This window comes from Leopardus geoffroyi, chromosome B2 (genome assembly GCF_018350155.1).
Source record: "Leopardus geoffroyi isolate Oge1 chromosome B2, O.geoffroyi_Oge1_pat1.0, whole genome shotgun sequence".
NCBI lineage: Eukaryota > Metazoa > Chordata > Mammalia > Carnivora > Felidae > Leopardus > Leopardus geoffroyi.
This window is the reverse complement of record NC_059332.1, coordinates 125,781,258-125,796,573: the sequence shown is the minus strand read 5'-3', so window position 1 is coordinate 125,796,573 and position 15,316 is coordinate 125,781,258. Positions and strand designations below refer to the sequence as shown.

Genomic DNA, 15,316 nt, shown 5'->3' with positions numbered 1-15,316 from the left:
AATAGATGCTGGCAAGGATGTGGAGAAAAGGGAACCTCCTTACACTGTTGGTGGGAATGCAAACTGGTGCAGCCGCTCTGCAAAATAGCCTGGAAGTTCCTCAAAAAGTTAAAAATTGAACTACCCTACGATCCAGCAATTGCACTACTGTGTATTTACCCAAGGCTACAAAATACTGATTTGAAGAGGCATATGCATCCCTGTGTTCATAGCAACATTATCAACAATAGCCCAGCTACAGAAAGAGCCCGAATGTCCATCAACTGATTATTGGATAAAGAAAAGGTAGTATATACACACAATGGAATATTACTCAGCCATTAAAAAGAACGAAATTTTGCCATTGGCAATGATGCGGATGGAGCTAGAGTGTATTATGCTAAGCGAAATAAGTCAATCCGAGAAAGGAAAACACTGTATGATTTCACTCATATGTGGAATTTAAGAAACAACACAGACAAACATAGGGGAAGGGAGGAAAAAATAAAGAATGGGAAGCAAACCCAAAGAGAGTCTTAACTACAGAGAACAAACTGAGGGTTGATAGAGGGAGGTGGATGGGGGATGGGCTAAATGGGTGACAGGTATTAAGGAGGGCACTTGTTGTGATGAGCACTGGGCGTTATACTTAAGGATGAGTCCCTAAATCCTATATCTGAAACCAATTTTACCATATATATTAACTAACTAGAATTTAAGTAAAAACTTGTGGTATACCTAGGATCCAGGAAACGAAACCGAGAGCGTTCCCACACCCCGGAGGTTCTCGGCAGCATGGAGCACCCGCAGCCACAGAACTCTATAAATCATGGAAAAGCAAAATGGACAAATGAATGCTCCTCGCCCAGGAACAAATTTACCATCTGACTATCCCCCGCAATGTCCTTCAGCAGCACCCCGAGGACCTGCAGGACATACTGGCTACCCTGGCCCCCAGGTTTGCTATCCTGGCCCTCAGGCTGGCTACTCAATTCCACCAGCTGGTTATTCAGGTGCTGGCCCAGTAGGGTTTCCTGTCCAACCCCAGCCTGTGTATAATCAACCAGGGGGACCTGCAGGGGTACCATGGATGCCAGCACCACACCTCCATCAGGCTGTCCACCCGGATTGGACTGTTTAAGTCAGATAGATCAGATACTGTTCATCAACAAATTGAGCTTCTGGAAGTCATAACAGGTTTTGAAACTAATAACAAATATGAAATGAAGAACAGCTTTGGACACAAGATTTACTCTGCAGCAGAGGATACAGACTGCTGTACCCGGAATTGCTGTGGGGCTTCTCGGCCTTTTACCATGAGGATTATTGATAATATGGGCCAAGAAGCTATAACTCTGGAGAGACCACTAAGGTGTGACAGCCGTTGTTGCCCTTGCTGCCTTCAGGAGATTGAAGTCCACGCTCCTCCTCGTGTACCTGTAGGTTATGTTACTCAGACCCGGCATCCATGCCTGCCAAGGTTTACAGTTCAAAATGAGAGGAGAGAGGATGCACTAAAAGTTATTGGTCCATGTGTTGGGTGCAGCTGTTGTGCAGATGTTGACTTTGGGATTAAATCTCTGGATGAAGAAACTACAGTTGGCAAGATTTCCAAGCAGTGGACTGGTTTTGGAGAGAGGCATTTACAGATGCTGATAGCTTTGCTATCCAGCTCCCTTTAGACCTTGATGTGAAAATGAAAGCCGTAATGCTTGGTGCATGTTTCCTCATTGATTTCACGTTTTTTTGAAAGGAGTGGAAACAAAGAATAAAAAGAAGGAGTGTGGTAGGGGATTAATGAAAGCCTCCTCAGAAAGTGTGGAGTCCGTGTGCTTATTGGGACTATGTCAAGGAAAAACTAATTGGTTTTCTTTTCTTTATTGAAATGACTTCCGGCATTTGTGAATTCTACTATGATGCCTGGTATATGCGATGACTTTTCAAATTATAGGGTTTATTTTCCATATCACTTACCTATAAATGTTCTTATGCATCTTGGTTTGTTTTATACATTTTCTTTTTCATTGTGTATTTTAGAGAAAGGACATGTTAAGTTTTACATTTAGTCATGAAATTTCCTGTGGCAAGTTGTTCTGAACTATAATCTGTTTTATTTTCAACTTTTACACCAAATTAAGTCCTTATTAATTTTAAAATATAAATGTGCATTTTATTAAACATAGTTCTGATTTATTTCACATCCTGTGGCCACTCCACATCCATTGTGGCAAAGATGTCATCATCTGCTCAGCAGCCCTGTCACGTTCTTGACTTTCATCATACTTGTGGCCAACTCAAATCCCTGTGTTTTGTCTTATGTTGTTGTTAATGTGGTATGTGAAAAAAATAACAATTATGTTATTTTGCAAATACTGTATATTCAAATAAGTTAAAAACGAATATAATTTGTTTCTTTTACATTATGTTAAAATAATACTTAATATTCATATTACCAAAGAAAAATAAAACATGTATTTGTTTTCTGTTCAGCAATCACAGTATATTAAACTTCTTTTGTAAGCTAAATAAATAAATAAAAACTTGAAATTAAAAAAAAAACTACTTGTTCAGATTCTCCAAGAATAAAAAGATACATAATCTATTTTAGTCAACCCACTATAACTACAGCATGGGCAGAGCAAGGTGGATACTTTGATATATTAATCATTAAGATAATAACTAATGGAAAATATTATTCAAATATTAGCAGATATGTATAAGTGCTACTTAAACTGGAAATTTTTAATTTCAGTTTTTGTATCCTTACCCAATACTGAGTCCTTTTTCATAAAACTCTAGTATTACATGCTAAGTTTTATAGCCATAGAGATTCCCACTAAAGCTAATTATAAGGAAACATAAATTACGAGGCATGATAAACTAAATTCTGAAAGGGCTATAAACATGTGTGCTTGTGATGAATTGTTACATTAATGTCCCTCAATAAATCTCACTTCCTATATCCAACCTTAGGTCGTCCCTTTCCTCACTGACTCTGGAATGTGGTCGTGTGACTTGTTTTGACCAATGAGACAACAGCAAACATGATTCAAGCAGAAGCTTGATTTGGGTTTGCACATAGGACTTTCTCCCACTGAAACGCAGCCAGTGTCAGATGAAAAAAACCTGAGTAGCCCTCCCTGAAAATGAAAGACCACATGAAGGGAGAAGCCCAGCCATTCCACTCACCCTAGCTGAGTCTGGCACCCTGAGGGTCTCTCGGCTACGTGCAACCGTGTGACTAAGTCCAGGTGACTGCCGCACAAATGACTAACCTACCAACAGAACTGTGATAAATAGCCATTGTTTTAGATTCCTAGGTTTTGGGGTGTTTTCGTATACAGCATATCTGATAGATGATGCTACCAATATCCTCTGTTATTAATATTGAATCCTGTCTGCACATGAATGAACGGGATGGAGAAAGAATGAATGGGAACAATAAGATTGTCCTGGAAACCTCTAGAAGAGCAAGAAAACTATCCCTTTGAAAAATATAGTGCATGCTTTTCTGAGGATAAATAAAGGGGCACATGCTTGCCTGAGTATGGTAGTAGAGACAATAACCACAGTCTACAACTTTTCCTTCCATCAGAGTCATGATTTAATTAGTAACTATTTGTTGAGCATGTGGTGTGCTCTGGGCTCTTTCCTCGACTTGTCTCACTCAATACCTTTCTCAGTAACTTGGATGAAAATGTGGCAGTAGGCTGATCAAAAGTACACATGGCAAAAGCTTGGAATGGGAAACATTTAATGGTGGAATCATCATTCCAAAATGTCAACATAAGTTGGAATAGCGAGCCAAACCTATCAGTTCCGTAGGAATACAAGTTAAATCCTTAGGTTCAAAGCAGCAGCTTGGTTCAAAATACACAAGCACAGAATTAGAGAATCATATTTAAAACATACCACATTAACAACAACATAAGACAAAACACAGGGATTTGAGTTGGCCACAAGTATGGTGAAAGTCAAGAACGTGACAGGGCTGCTGAGCAGATGATGACGTCTTTGCCACAATGGATGTGGAGTGGCCAGAAGGGCAACAACGGTCCCCTGATCTCTGCTTCGGTCAGGCTACAGCCTGTGTATGCTGTTTATTTCTAGACCCTTGAGGCAATACATAGAAGAAACATGGACAAAACAGAGGAAGAAAATTTAGGGGAGGAAAGGTCTGGAGACTGTGTCAGATGGCGAACAGTTGAAGCAGGAATCATTGCCCAGAAGGGATAAGGTTTTCAAACATCTGAAGGGCTGTCATGAGGAAGTGATTTGAAATGTATTGTCTATCGCTCCTGATACCAAATGCCTACTCAGGGTCTGAAAGGAAAACTGTCACCATGGCTCTACCATATGGTTTTCAAGCACAGCTGCTGGCGGGCAGATCTTTGTACAGCACATCCTTTCACAGAGAATGTCAAGGGCTGGGGCATCCTTGAAGTCTGACCCTTCCCCTCTGGAAACATGCCCTGGACTCAACATCAAAAACGTCAGAGAAATTTTTCCCTCTATTTCTATTACATTCTAGAATGGCTGCAGGAGGGAGCCTCCAAAATGGAAGCAGCCCGGAAGTACTGGAATGAGACACTTTTCTCTATCTCCTCAGAGGAACATATTGAGAGAACTAAATCTCTCTACAACCCTAAGGACCTTATTTTTTCTTCCTACAAATTTACTGAGCATTGACTCTGGGCCAGGCACTGGGCTAAGACTGCTGAGATAAAGCACGCTGTCTTTGTTCCCAAGTCCAGTGGGGTTATAGGCAAATAGACCATGGTAATTAAATTGGATGAAATGCCGTAATCATGGCTATTCTCCTAGGTAGATCTTACAGTTCCTGCTTGACACTAGTACTAATAAATTGTTTTGATTCTTCTAAATTTTTCTAAACTTAATTCTAAGTCTTCTGGGGAGTAAAAGATGCATACCTATTGAGAAAGATGGTTCCCTTTCTAATTAATTGAGCTTACTATTACCATTATTTATTACTATTAATTACTATTACTATTACTAGTTATTACTATTTATTACTATTAGAGACCGATGGAAGATCTAGATCCTTCCCAAGACCTGAGAATTAATGCAAAACTCTACTCATAGTAATCATGCTAATAATTCCATAACTCTAATAGTAGTTATCATCTAGCCCACTTTCCTGGATTTATATTATAAACAATTTCTAATTCTTTCATCTACCTATAGAAATCTACAGATCCTATCTAGGATGCCCCATCTGATGTGCTTGGGATTCTTAAGCTATGTAAATATCTCTTTGAGTCTAAAGACTTATAAATTGAAAACATCATAAACTATGTAGATGCCTTCCCATTGAATTTTTTCCATAATCAATGTTTTCTGTTCCATGATCAGTCCATAGATGCTATGAAACTACTTGCAAACAATTCTTAATATAAACACTGAAAATTTAACAATTCATGAGTTGTAATCCATAGCAATTTTTCCAGTAGCTTTCCATCTTACAATGTGTAGGCAAATTTTTTCTTAAATAGAGGATCTCAAATACCAAGATTTTAAAATATCAATGAGCTGTTAGACCTAATTCCCTCCAAATTACAACTTAATGCACACACACAAAAATTTCCACTCTCTGACAGCACATGAATAAAGTAATAAGGAAAACTGGAGTACAACCACCAAAGATGGCACAGGAAGCAGACATTTGGGAAAGCAATTCTACTTTAAAAATGGATTTTTTAAAAAAAAGTAAGTCATTTAAAATACTTGTCATGCTGAATACATGATTATGGCTTCAAATCGCTATTTAGTTATACTGCATATCATGGCTATTGAGACTTCACTTCTGCAGCCTATGGAATGTTAAGTTGAAACACGAGACAGTCATTCACTTTTTAAAGAAGATTTGTAGTGAAAGGAAGAAAAGCACTTACCTAAATATGTAAAAAGAAGGAAAAAGGTAGTATAAGGGGTGGGATTTTTTTTCTCTTTAAAATGTCCTCCTAGAGCTACCAAAAAATTTGCATTTATAAGAGGATTGGTACAAATACCTCTGAATTAACAAGAAGAGACATGCCAGGACCACAGGTGAGACCAGGTATATGACACTAACTGGACTTTACTTTCAGTTTCTCTGGCTTCTGCAGGGCAGTCTTCTATAGTTTCTCGGTGAGCCACCTCAGCCTCTTCTCTTTTGTTTACATTTATTTTTGTCCTAAGGTTTGTCCTGTCCTGCTTCAATGTTCACCAGCAGGCTGGGCTGACAGCCTTGCCACTGCCCCTTTAATTCTTCTTGTCCCGCTCCTCCTGTTGAATTCACCCTCTTGTTCCCCATGGTGGTATTTGCCTCTTACCTTTGCTTTTTAAAGACATTTGCATGGTATACATTCTTTCCCATTCTTTGCGTCATTTAAAGAGCGATACAAATGTAGCAGCACTATCAACAACAGGCAAACTATGGAAAGAGCCCAAATGACCATCGAATGATGAATGGGTAAAGATGTGGTGTATATATACAATGGAATATTACTCAGTGATCCAAAAGAATGAAATTTTGCCATTTGCAATAATGTGGATGGAACTAGAGTGTATTATGCTAAGTGAAATAAGTCAGAGAAAGACAAATTATCATATGGTTTCTCTCATATGTGGAATTTAAGAAACAAAACAGATGAACATAGGGGAAGGGAAGAAGAAATAAAATAAAAAGAGAGGGAGGTAAACCATAAGAGACTCTTAAATACAGAGAACAAGCTGAGGGTTGCTGTAGGGGTGTTGGGTGGGGGGGGGTATGAGATAAACGGGTGATGGGCATAAAGGAAGGCACTTGTTGGGATGAGCACTGGGTGTTACAGGTAAGTGATGAATCACTAAATTCTACTCCTGAAACCAATGCTACTTGAATTTAATTTTTTTAAAAAACTTTAAAACAAGTGATGCCAATGACTTTTGGATATTTCCCATGGCTTCTGTCTTAGAGTCACAAGTTATGGAGTCTTTCTAATGACGTTCCTACCTTGTGTCAGGAAATGCCTTCTAACTGATACATTTAGGATTAACTCATTTCTGTCATCTTTATACGTACAATAAATAAGCAATAATGCCAAGTAAATAACAAGGCTCAGCAATAATAAATTCTAGTCCCTTCATCTTTTTTCAAATACTTAATATTATCTTTTTTCCTTTTTGTTCATCATTAGGGAATCACAGCTTTTTAATAGATTAAATGTATTTAAGGGGACTGAAGGATTTATTATCATTTTTAATGTCACAACTTTGCACTTCACTTAGGCACTTTCTTGTCTTTTAGATATGAATTTATTTATTTTGAAAGCTTTCTTTCTGGCACAACTATCCAAGTTGTATACCTAGATCATGCATAGACTGAGATATTTCTCCAAGGACCCTTAGTTTCTTTTAGTGAAAGAACAGAGAGACCAAGAATTACATAATAGCTCGCAGCATGGGATAATATTGCTCCTAGGTTATTTCAGTATCAAAGCTACAAATGTTTTCTTCCTTTTTTTTTTTTTTTTTTTTAAGCTCAGGCCCATGGTGGAGCCCAATGCCAGGCTTGAACTAACAACCCTGAGATTAAGACCTGAGCTGAGATCAAGAGTTGGGCACTTAACCGACTGAGCAACCCAGGTGCCCCTGCAAAAATTTTCTTTTAAAGTTTACATTAATATTTCTAATTCTGTTCTTAAATTATGATGTACCTCCTTAATTTGAGGAATCCTATAATCATAGCACCTTTTCTCTTATACAAGTAAGAATAATTTCTTATCTTCTTTACTTGACTAAGAGCCCCAAAAGACTCACCCTAACATCAATATGAGCCATGAAGTATTGAATAGAGTACACCATTCTATATGTAGTTACTTTTGTTTCGAGAGGGGATCCTGGAAAGGATGTGCATTCCAGCTACTTGGTTCCAAGTTCATTCTGCAGCCTTCATTCTTTGTAGCTGCGTAGATGCTTGTTTGACAAATGGTTTATTTCTCTTGTTTCAATTGGTTTAGAGTCTGAGGTCCTCGGCATTCTCACCGCTGCCAATTCCGCGTCTTGGCAAGTGGGGGCTTTGGGTCACTACTCCTTTCTTGGTGCTAATGCTAATATTCAGCTTCAGAAGACAGCACAAAACTAGTCCAGTCCACTCTGAGAGGATGGAAAGAGTTTTAATTTGTGGTCCACTAATACTGTGCAATTAAAAATACAAGTTCATTTATCTAAGTGCATGAGTGCATGCTGCGCAAATTGATTCTTCTTACTCCTCTCTAATTTCTAGTAATTTCTATTTCACACATTTAATTAAAACTTAGCTCTCCCAAATTTTGCCCTTTCCTGATACTCTTTAAATGTATCTCCCTCCCCTTCCTGAGCCCCAAGCACTTCTTTGTATATACCATTCACCGTGTCCTCATTTCCTTAGCAGCTTAACAGATCATAGAATGTTTTATTTGCATTTTAGGAACCCAATTGATTCTCTTAGTTCCACTTCATTCTAGGACCAAGTCAGTTCAAAGTGTTTAATTTTCTGTAGAGAGATCAAGGAAAGGCGCTGTGTGCAAATAACATTGCATGTAAACTTGGGCTCTGGAGGCTCAGACACAAAGTCTTCTTTGACCTACGATCAAACATTCATATATTTTGAATATATCATCTGATAAAATTTCACTTATCAATCAAAAATACATGTCTTTAATTTAATTACAGATGCTACCAGTATAGAACTCGAGTTTCTCAGAGGCCTCTGAATAAATAAAAGTATCTGTTACTTAAAATGTTATGAATTCAAGCTTCCAAAAACTACTTTAGAATATCAGAAAATATGCAGAATATATCAAAATTGGACAGTTTGGTAGAAATATTATGCACATTTACCTAACAAAATTGCATATTTTCACTTTTTTTAAATGTTTTTAATTTTGAGACAGCAAGAGAGAGAGCACAAGCAGGGGAGGGGCAGAGAGAGAGAGGGAGACACAGAATCCAAAGCAGGCTCCAGGCTCTGAGCTGTGGCACAGAACCCGATGCGGGGCTCAAACTCACGGACCAGGAGATCATGACCTGAGCCAAAGTCGGAAGCTCAACCCACTGAGCCACCAAGGCACCCCTATTTTTGCTTGTTTTTATGCAGAAATCTAATCTATGTCACTTAACCTTAGAGAGAAAACCACAAATCATATTAAATTTCCCAGTTTCATTATATGATGCAGGAAGGTTACACTTCAAAATTTAACGGGTTTTTAATCCAGAATGACCCAATTTGGAAAAACAACCAGATTATTTTTTGTTGTTGCTATTGCTCAACCTTTATCTTTCCAGAACTGGGGCTTTTGCTACTATGACACATTTTAAATAGCCACTTTTTTCCCGTCTCAGAACTTTACTCAGGCCCAAGCTTCCCATCCCTTCCTTGGCCTTATTTCATTCTTATTAGCACAAAGTCAAATGTCTCTTTTTGAGCTTAAATCTATGGTATAAAAAAGTATTCATTTAAAGCAGCGTAATTCATATAATATTTAACTTTATCTACATACATTGACACATAATGCCATTCAAGCAAAATATTCAAATACAAATTGTTCATACACACTTTTGACCAATAAAGCTTCATAATTTCAATTAAGTGTATTTTTTTATGTTTATTTATTTTATTTTTGAGAGAGAGAGAGGAGCATGAGCAGGGGAGGGGCAGAGAGAGAGAGAGGGAAACAGAGAATCCCAAGCAGGCTCTGCATTGTCAGCACAGAGCCCAATGCGGGGCTTGATCTCACAAATCCATGAGATCATGACCTGACCTGAAATCAAGAGTCAGGTTCTCACCCTACTGAGTCACCCAGGTGCCCCAAGTGTATGTTTTTTTTAATTGTTTACTTGTTGTTGCCTCCCCTCAAAAGACATTCATTCTTTAGATTCTAAGATCTCTGGATTTTAAATTGTGAATTTTAAAAACTTACGTTAGCTGCCTATTTTGTTTTGCTTTGTTGTTGTTGTTGTTTAAGGAAAGGCACAATCCTTTTTGTTAATGTATAGTTTATGATGATACATATTTTAATATGCACTCTGGGGGGGAGTTAGTTGATCTTTATCTCCATCCAATGACTCTGAAAGTAAGGTTCAGGCAGTGTTCAAGTGTTCATTCCTGTGAACAGATTCCTTCTGGTGAACATCCCTTGTCTCATTCACTGGGGACACCCAGGACAGCACTTCCTTTGGTGAGAACTCAAACCTGTTAGTTTTAGGCTGTCCTCTTCTAATCTATGGGGATACAGTGATCATGCCTCAGGCACTTATTTTTATTTCTAGACAACCAAGAGAAGGCTTCCTGGGATCCCGGCAGGAGGGATATATGGTGGTTTGCAGGGATGCCGCGGGAAGGTAGATGCAGGGCTAAGAGCAACAGCAGAGGTTTCAGAGATTCGCTGAGGCACTCATATCTCGGCAGCCGAGTATCACTACTTTTTAATAATAGTGGACATTTTTCCCAATAAAGTGCTTAACGCTATTACCTTTTGCGATTGCTGGCACTCTACAGAAACGTGAGAAGATCCCCTTGAATTTTTCCTTCATGTTTTTAATGCTTTTGCAACCTCTCTTGGGTACCTGTGAGAAAGACACTTAGGAATTTGTCCTTCCCAGATACCATGATTCCATCTGGCCATAGTGAACCTAGGACCACCATGATGCACAAAGCTGGGTGGGGACCCTTTATTTTGATTCATTAATGACCCTTGGAGTTAGGCAGCAAGCCAGCTCTGACAGCATCCAACTACAATATGGAACCACTGCTGGTTAATTCAAATCCAAATGGGTATAGGATGGGTCCACAAAATCGTTTAAAGATGAATGGAAAAGGTAAGGTGCTTCCTCCCCAGTCCTTGAAATTGAACCAAGGAGCACAAATGGTAAATTAATCTAGTCCAGGAACAACCAGTCACGTAAGAGATTATTCAGAGCCAGAAATGCTCTTAAAGACTAGATAGACAGGCAAACTCAGTTAATGGTCTGTCTCTAAAACAACAAAGCTTAGGCATCCCATACCACAAAAAGGAAGTAAGGAAGAGACATAATAAGAAGGATTCAAAAAGTAAGGTGTTAGAATCTAAGCATTCGCCCACCCGATCTTATCTCACTGACCACCTCTGCCATTCTCAGGGTCTGTGTTGTTCCAGATCCTATCATACCCACATCAAACTATTGGGAGGAAAATAACATGCTTAGAATTTCAAAACAGATCCATGGGGCCTCCTGGGTGCTTCAGTCTGTTAAGCGTCCGACTCTTGATTTCAGCTCAGATCATGATCTCACAGGCTCTATCCCAGCATCGGGCTCTATGCCGACAGCATGGAGCCTGCTTGGGATTCTCTTCCTCCCTCTCTCTCTGTTTCTCTCTCTCTCTCTCTCTCTCTCTCTCTCTCAAAACAAATAAACTTAAAAAAAAAAAATAGGTCCAGACTCTATGCTAAGAACTGCATTGCAAGAGGGAAGGAAAAGAGAACCCACCAGCTTGTCGCTAGAAAACCACCACACCCCTATTCTTTTAACACATCAAAATGACAGTCTTCCTTAAACACAAGTTCAACCTTAGACCCTTTCTGAGAATTGCTCTGTGCTCAGCAGGGGAAGAGGAGCCTCATGACACTCATGAAGAAGAATCAAAAGAACCTTTGATACTAAACAGAGAAGAGAAAGATGAACCTTGTAGTCATTAGTCACCAAACCTCAAAAAAGGGTTTTGAAGGAAATGCCTTTGTCAAATCTTTGAAAGGAGGCACAATTGCTTTTGTGGTAAAACACAATGGATCTATCATTTTGGGAAACTATTCCTTTATTTAACTAGTGACAAGTAGTGCTAGCTTATTAGGAAGGGCTGATTTATTTTTCTTCAAAATGTCGTCTACCTCAGGACAGGTCAGGGTGGCTTTGGACAAAACCTGAGTCTAAGGGAAATGACAAGGTAATCTCTGAGGTCCCTTCCTTTGTCAAGATTCTGCAGATGCTGAAAAGCCATCAAATCCCAGAAAAAGGAAGCATGAGAAGAGGGGGAGGGTTGGGGGATAGGATACACCTGATGGTCCAAAACCGTGGTGGGCTTGGCAACCTCAAAGTTGGGACCATCAGCAATTGGTATTTTCAACCTTCATCACTGCCTTCTTGTTGCCATTAATTTTGGTATCTTGTGATCATAGCTCTTTCAAATGGGGTGTGTCTTCCACATTTCCTCTAGGGAATATGAAACAGAGGATGTGGGATGTGAAAGTAACGGTTCCCCTGGAGTTCAGGAGCTTCTGCCCCCAGAATTATGTTATGAATATTCAAATGTGAGCAGGATTTTCCTGCTGGTCTGCAACAACAAGCAGACCCCCCACCCAAGGAACATCCTAGAACTCTGCTGGGCAAACTGCTGATGACACACATTTTAGACAGGACTAAGGGGAGACATGTCTCCATGCTTCAATCATGTGGCCTTTGAGCCCACTTGCTGGCACTCAGACATTGGAACAGTGAAGCCTGTTCCAGGAGAATGTCATTGCTGCAGACCTGGGCAGCTCTACCCTCAGTGGACACATTATAGATGAACAAGGCAACACACAGTCCCACACTCCCAGATCTCTATGACATTCAGCAATGAAGTAGGGACAGGCTTTTCCAAGATGAAATATCCAATGTTATACAATGTGACAGACTTTATTCTGTCTTCCTTGGACAAAATATTGACACAAGCCAAGTCTCCCTTGTAGAATCCATGCAGCAAAATCATAATTCAGATTAAACAGAGAATCCATGTAAGAAGCTGACTCCAAAATTTATCCGCATTATTTTTAAGAAGAAATCCATGATTAAATTGTTATCATGAAAAAAATTTTAAGTGTAATCAAATAAGGCCACTTAAAAAGAGGAGCTCTTTCCAAGCACAAGTGTAGCACCCAGTATTTATGCAAGTGTCGAATGATTTATTTTATTCATGAAAGCTAGTTCACATTGCCCTGTCTAGAGAAAATCTTTGTTTGCCTAATTCTTGCTTATAATTAATAAAACCAAATTCTTTTCATAGGAAGTGAATCATAATTGCACTTCTGAAGACCACCTGTGCACAGCTAGTGCAAATTAAAGAGGCATCACCGTAAGAATCGAGCCATTGTGACCTGCTGCCTACTTTTGAATTTAGACTAACTGAAAATAATTTCTGCTTGGCCACGGTCCTACATTTTCCCCTTTTCCAGAAACAGAGAGATGATGTCTGATGAGTAGGAACAGAATTTACAAAGATTTGCTCCTCACCACAAGCCAATCTAACCCAGGCATACCATGACCAAGAGATAATACAATACATTCTCAGATATAAATGTTTCTAGACGGCAACAATTCCAAAATATTATTAGTGTAGAAAATATTAATTTCCATTTCACAGGCTTCACTTAAGCATATCATTATTGGAATTAGTTAACATAGATTATGTATTCATTATATAGACCACATTTGTTGTGTTGTCTTATAACAGTCATATAAAATAGGTAGTCCTCATCTTACAGAGAAGGAAACTGAGGAAGTTAAAATATAGTCTAAGTAAAAGATCTAGAATTAATATGCAACCTGCCTGATTTTCAGGCATATAACCTTAATTATTATATGATTTCTGCTTCCCTTAAATCCATAGTAAAAAAGTATAGAATTAATAAACTCTTATATTTGAAAGATGTATTAAGTGAGTCATTTAATCTAAGTCTTTCCCACCCCAGGTAGAAATTTCTTCTTCAGTGTCTTTAAAAGAAAGAACAACCAAGACTTTATGAGATATTTCTGGTACTGGAGCTTCTGATTTTGGGTAATAGTTTACTTCATTGTTGGATCACTGTAATGATTAAACAGATCTCCCTGATTCCAAGATGGCATTGTAAAAATTTTTCTGATCTCTTTTTCCTCTAAAATTCTATAGCAAACAAGAACAAGAAAAAGAAAAAGAAACTGTAACATCAATGAAACCAGAATTGAATCTGTAAATCTCAAACCATAATGAAGACTAGAACAAAACACATAATAGTAAATGATCCAACAGAAAAAGGGTGCTTCACAGAAATGGTTTAGCAGGATGAAGGAAAGACAGTGGGAAAGTTAGAAGCAGTATCATTTTCTTGGTAGATTTTGTTTTGTTTTGTTCAATATTTTCTAAATATTTTATTTATTTTTGAGAGAGAGAGAGAGAGAGCGAGCATGGGAGGGGCAGAGAGAGGGAGACACAGAATCCTAAAGCAGACTCTGGGCTCTAAGCTGTCAGCACAGAGCCTTACCCAGGACTCAAACTCATGAGATCATGACTTGAGCCTTTTCCACTGACTGAGCCACCCAGGCACCCCTTTCCTTGGTATATTTTGAAAAAACTAAAGAATTTGAGGTTAATATTCAGCAAGTAGAGGTACTATCAAAAATATTAATAGAGCTGATTTTATGGGTTGGGTTTTGGTTGTTGGTTTTTAATTAGAAGAATGGTCAGACCCAAGGGTCCCCAATCGCACCTAAAAAAGTAAAGTAACCTCTCTCCATCCTTTCAGGATACCTGAGGATTGTTCTCTGGGGAAGCTTCACCAGAAAGACTGCACTCAGAGTTATGGGGCCCAGAGGAGGAAGAGGGTGAGCAACAATGATAAAGTGGGAAGGAAGTTAAAGCTGTAAGTCTCTAGATTTAAAAACCATTAAGCATCCAACACAATAAATGGGGAAAAATGCACATCAAATTTTATCATTGTGAAACTTCAGAATATAAAGGATAAAGAGAAGATTCTAAAGGTTCCACAAAGGGAAGGAAAAGAAAAAAAAGAAAAAAGATCATACAAGAGATCAAAAATAAAAATGACCTTACCCTTTAAGAAAAAAAAAAAAAGAAACCTAAAAGACAAGGGAATAATACCTTTAAAAATTCAATAGATATGTAAAAAAGTTTTATCAAAAAAAATTTTTTACATTCTGTAAAAAAGTTTACATCCAGCCAAGCAATCAAGTAAGTATAAGGGTAGAGAAAAGGCATTTGAGACGTACAAAGTCCCCCATAAATGCTTTCTCAGAAAGCCAACAGACAGCATGTTTTACTAAATGAGGAAGTACACCAAGAAAGAGGAAGGATGGGAATCAGGAAACAAGAGAAAGGTAAAGGGAATTCCCAGGATGACATCAGGGGAGGTGTTAGGACCACAGCTGTGCAGCAGACCGAGAAAGTCACCAAACCAGACTATAGCAGAAAGTCAAGGCTTTGGGGATGTTTGTATATGGGGGTGATATCTCCAAGAAAATACTAGAATGTATAGATTATCTGATAGATTATATCTTGTGGAAAATTGCATAGCAAGCATTTTACAGA

General features: G+C 38.5%; 1 protein-coding gene across 1 annotated transcript; it reads left to right on the top strand.

The window, feature by feature from the left end:
- The first annotated feature begins 965 nt into the window (after positions 1-965).
- LOC123609090 (phospholipid scramblase 1-like) lies at positions 966-2,067 on the top strand. The gene is given in 3 exon segments (XM_045499832.1): positions 966-1,138; positions 1,141-1,608; positions 1,611-2,067. Coding segments are annotated over 3 exon segments (660 nt in total). The 5' UTR covers positions 966-1,065; the 3' UTR covers positions 1,730-2,067.
- Positions 2,068-15,316: the final 13,249 nt, after the last annotated feature.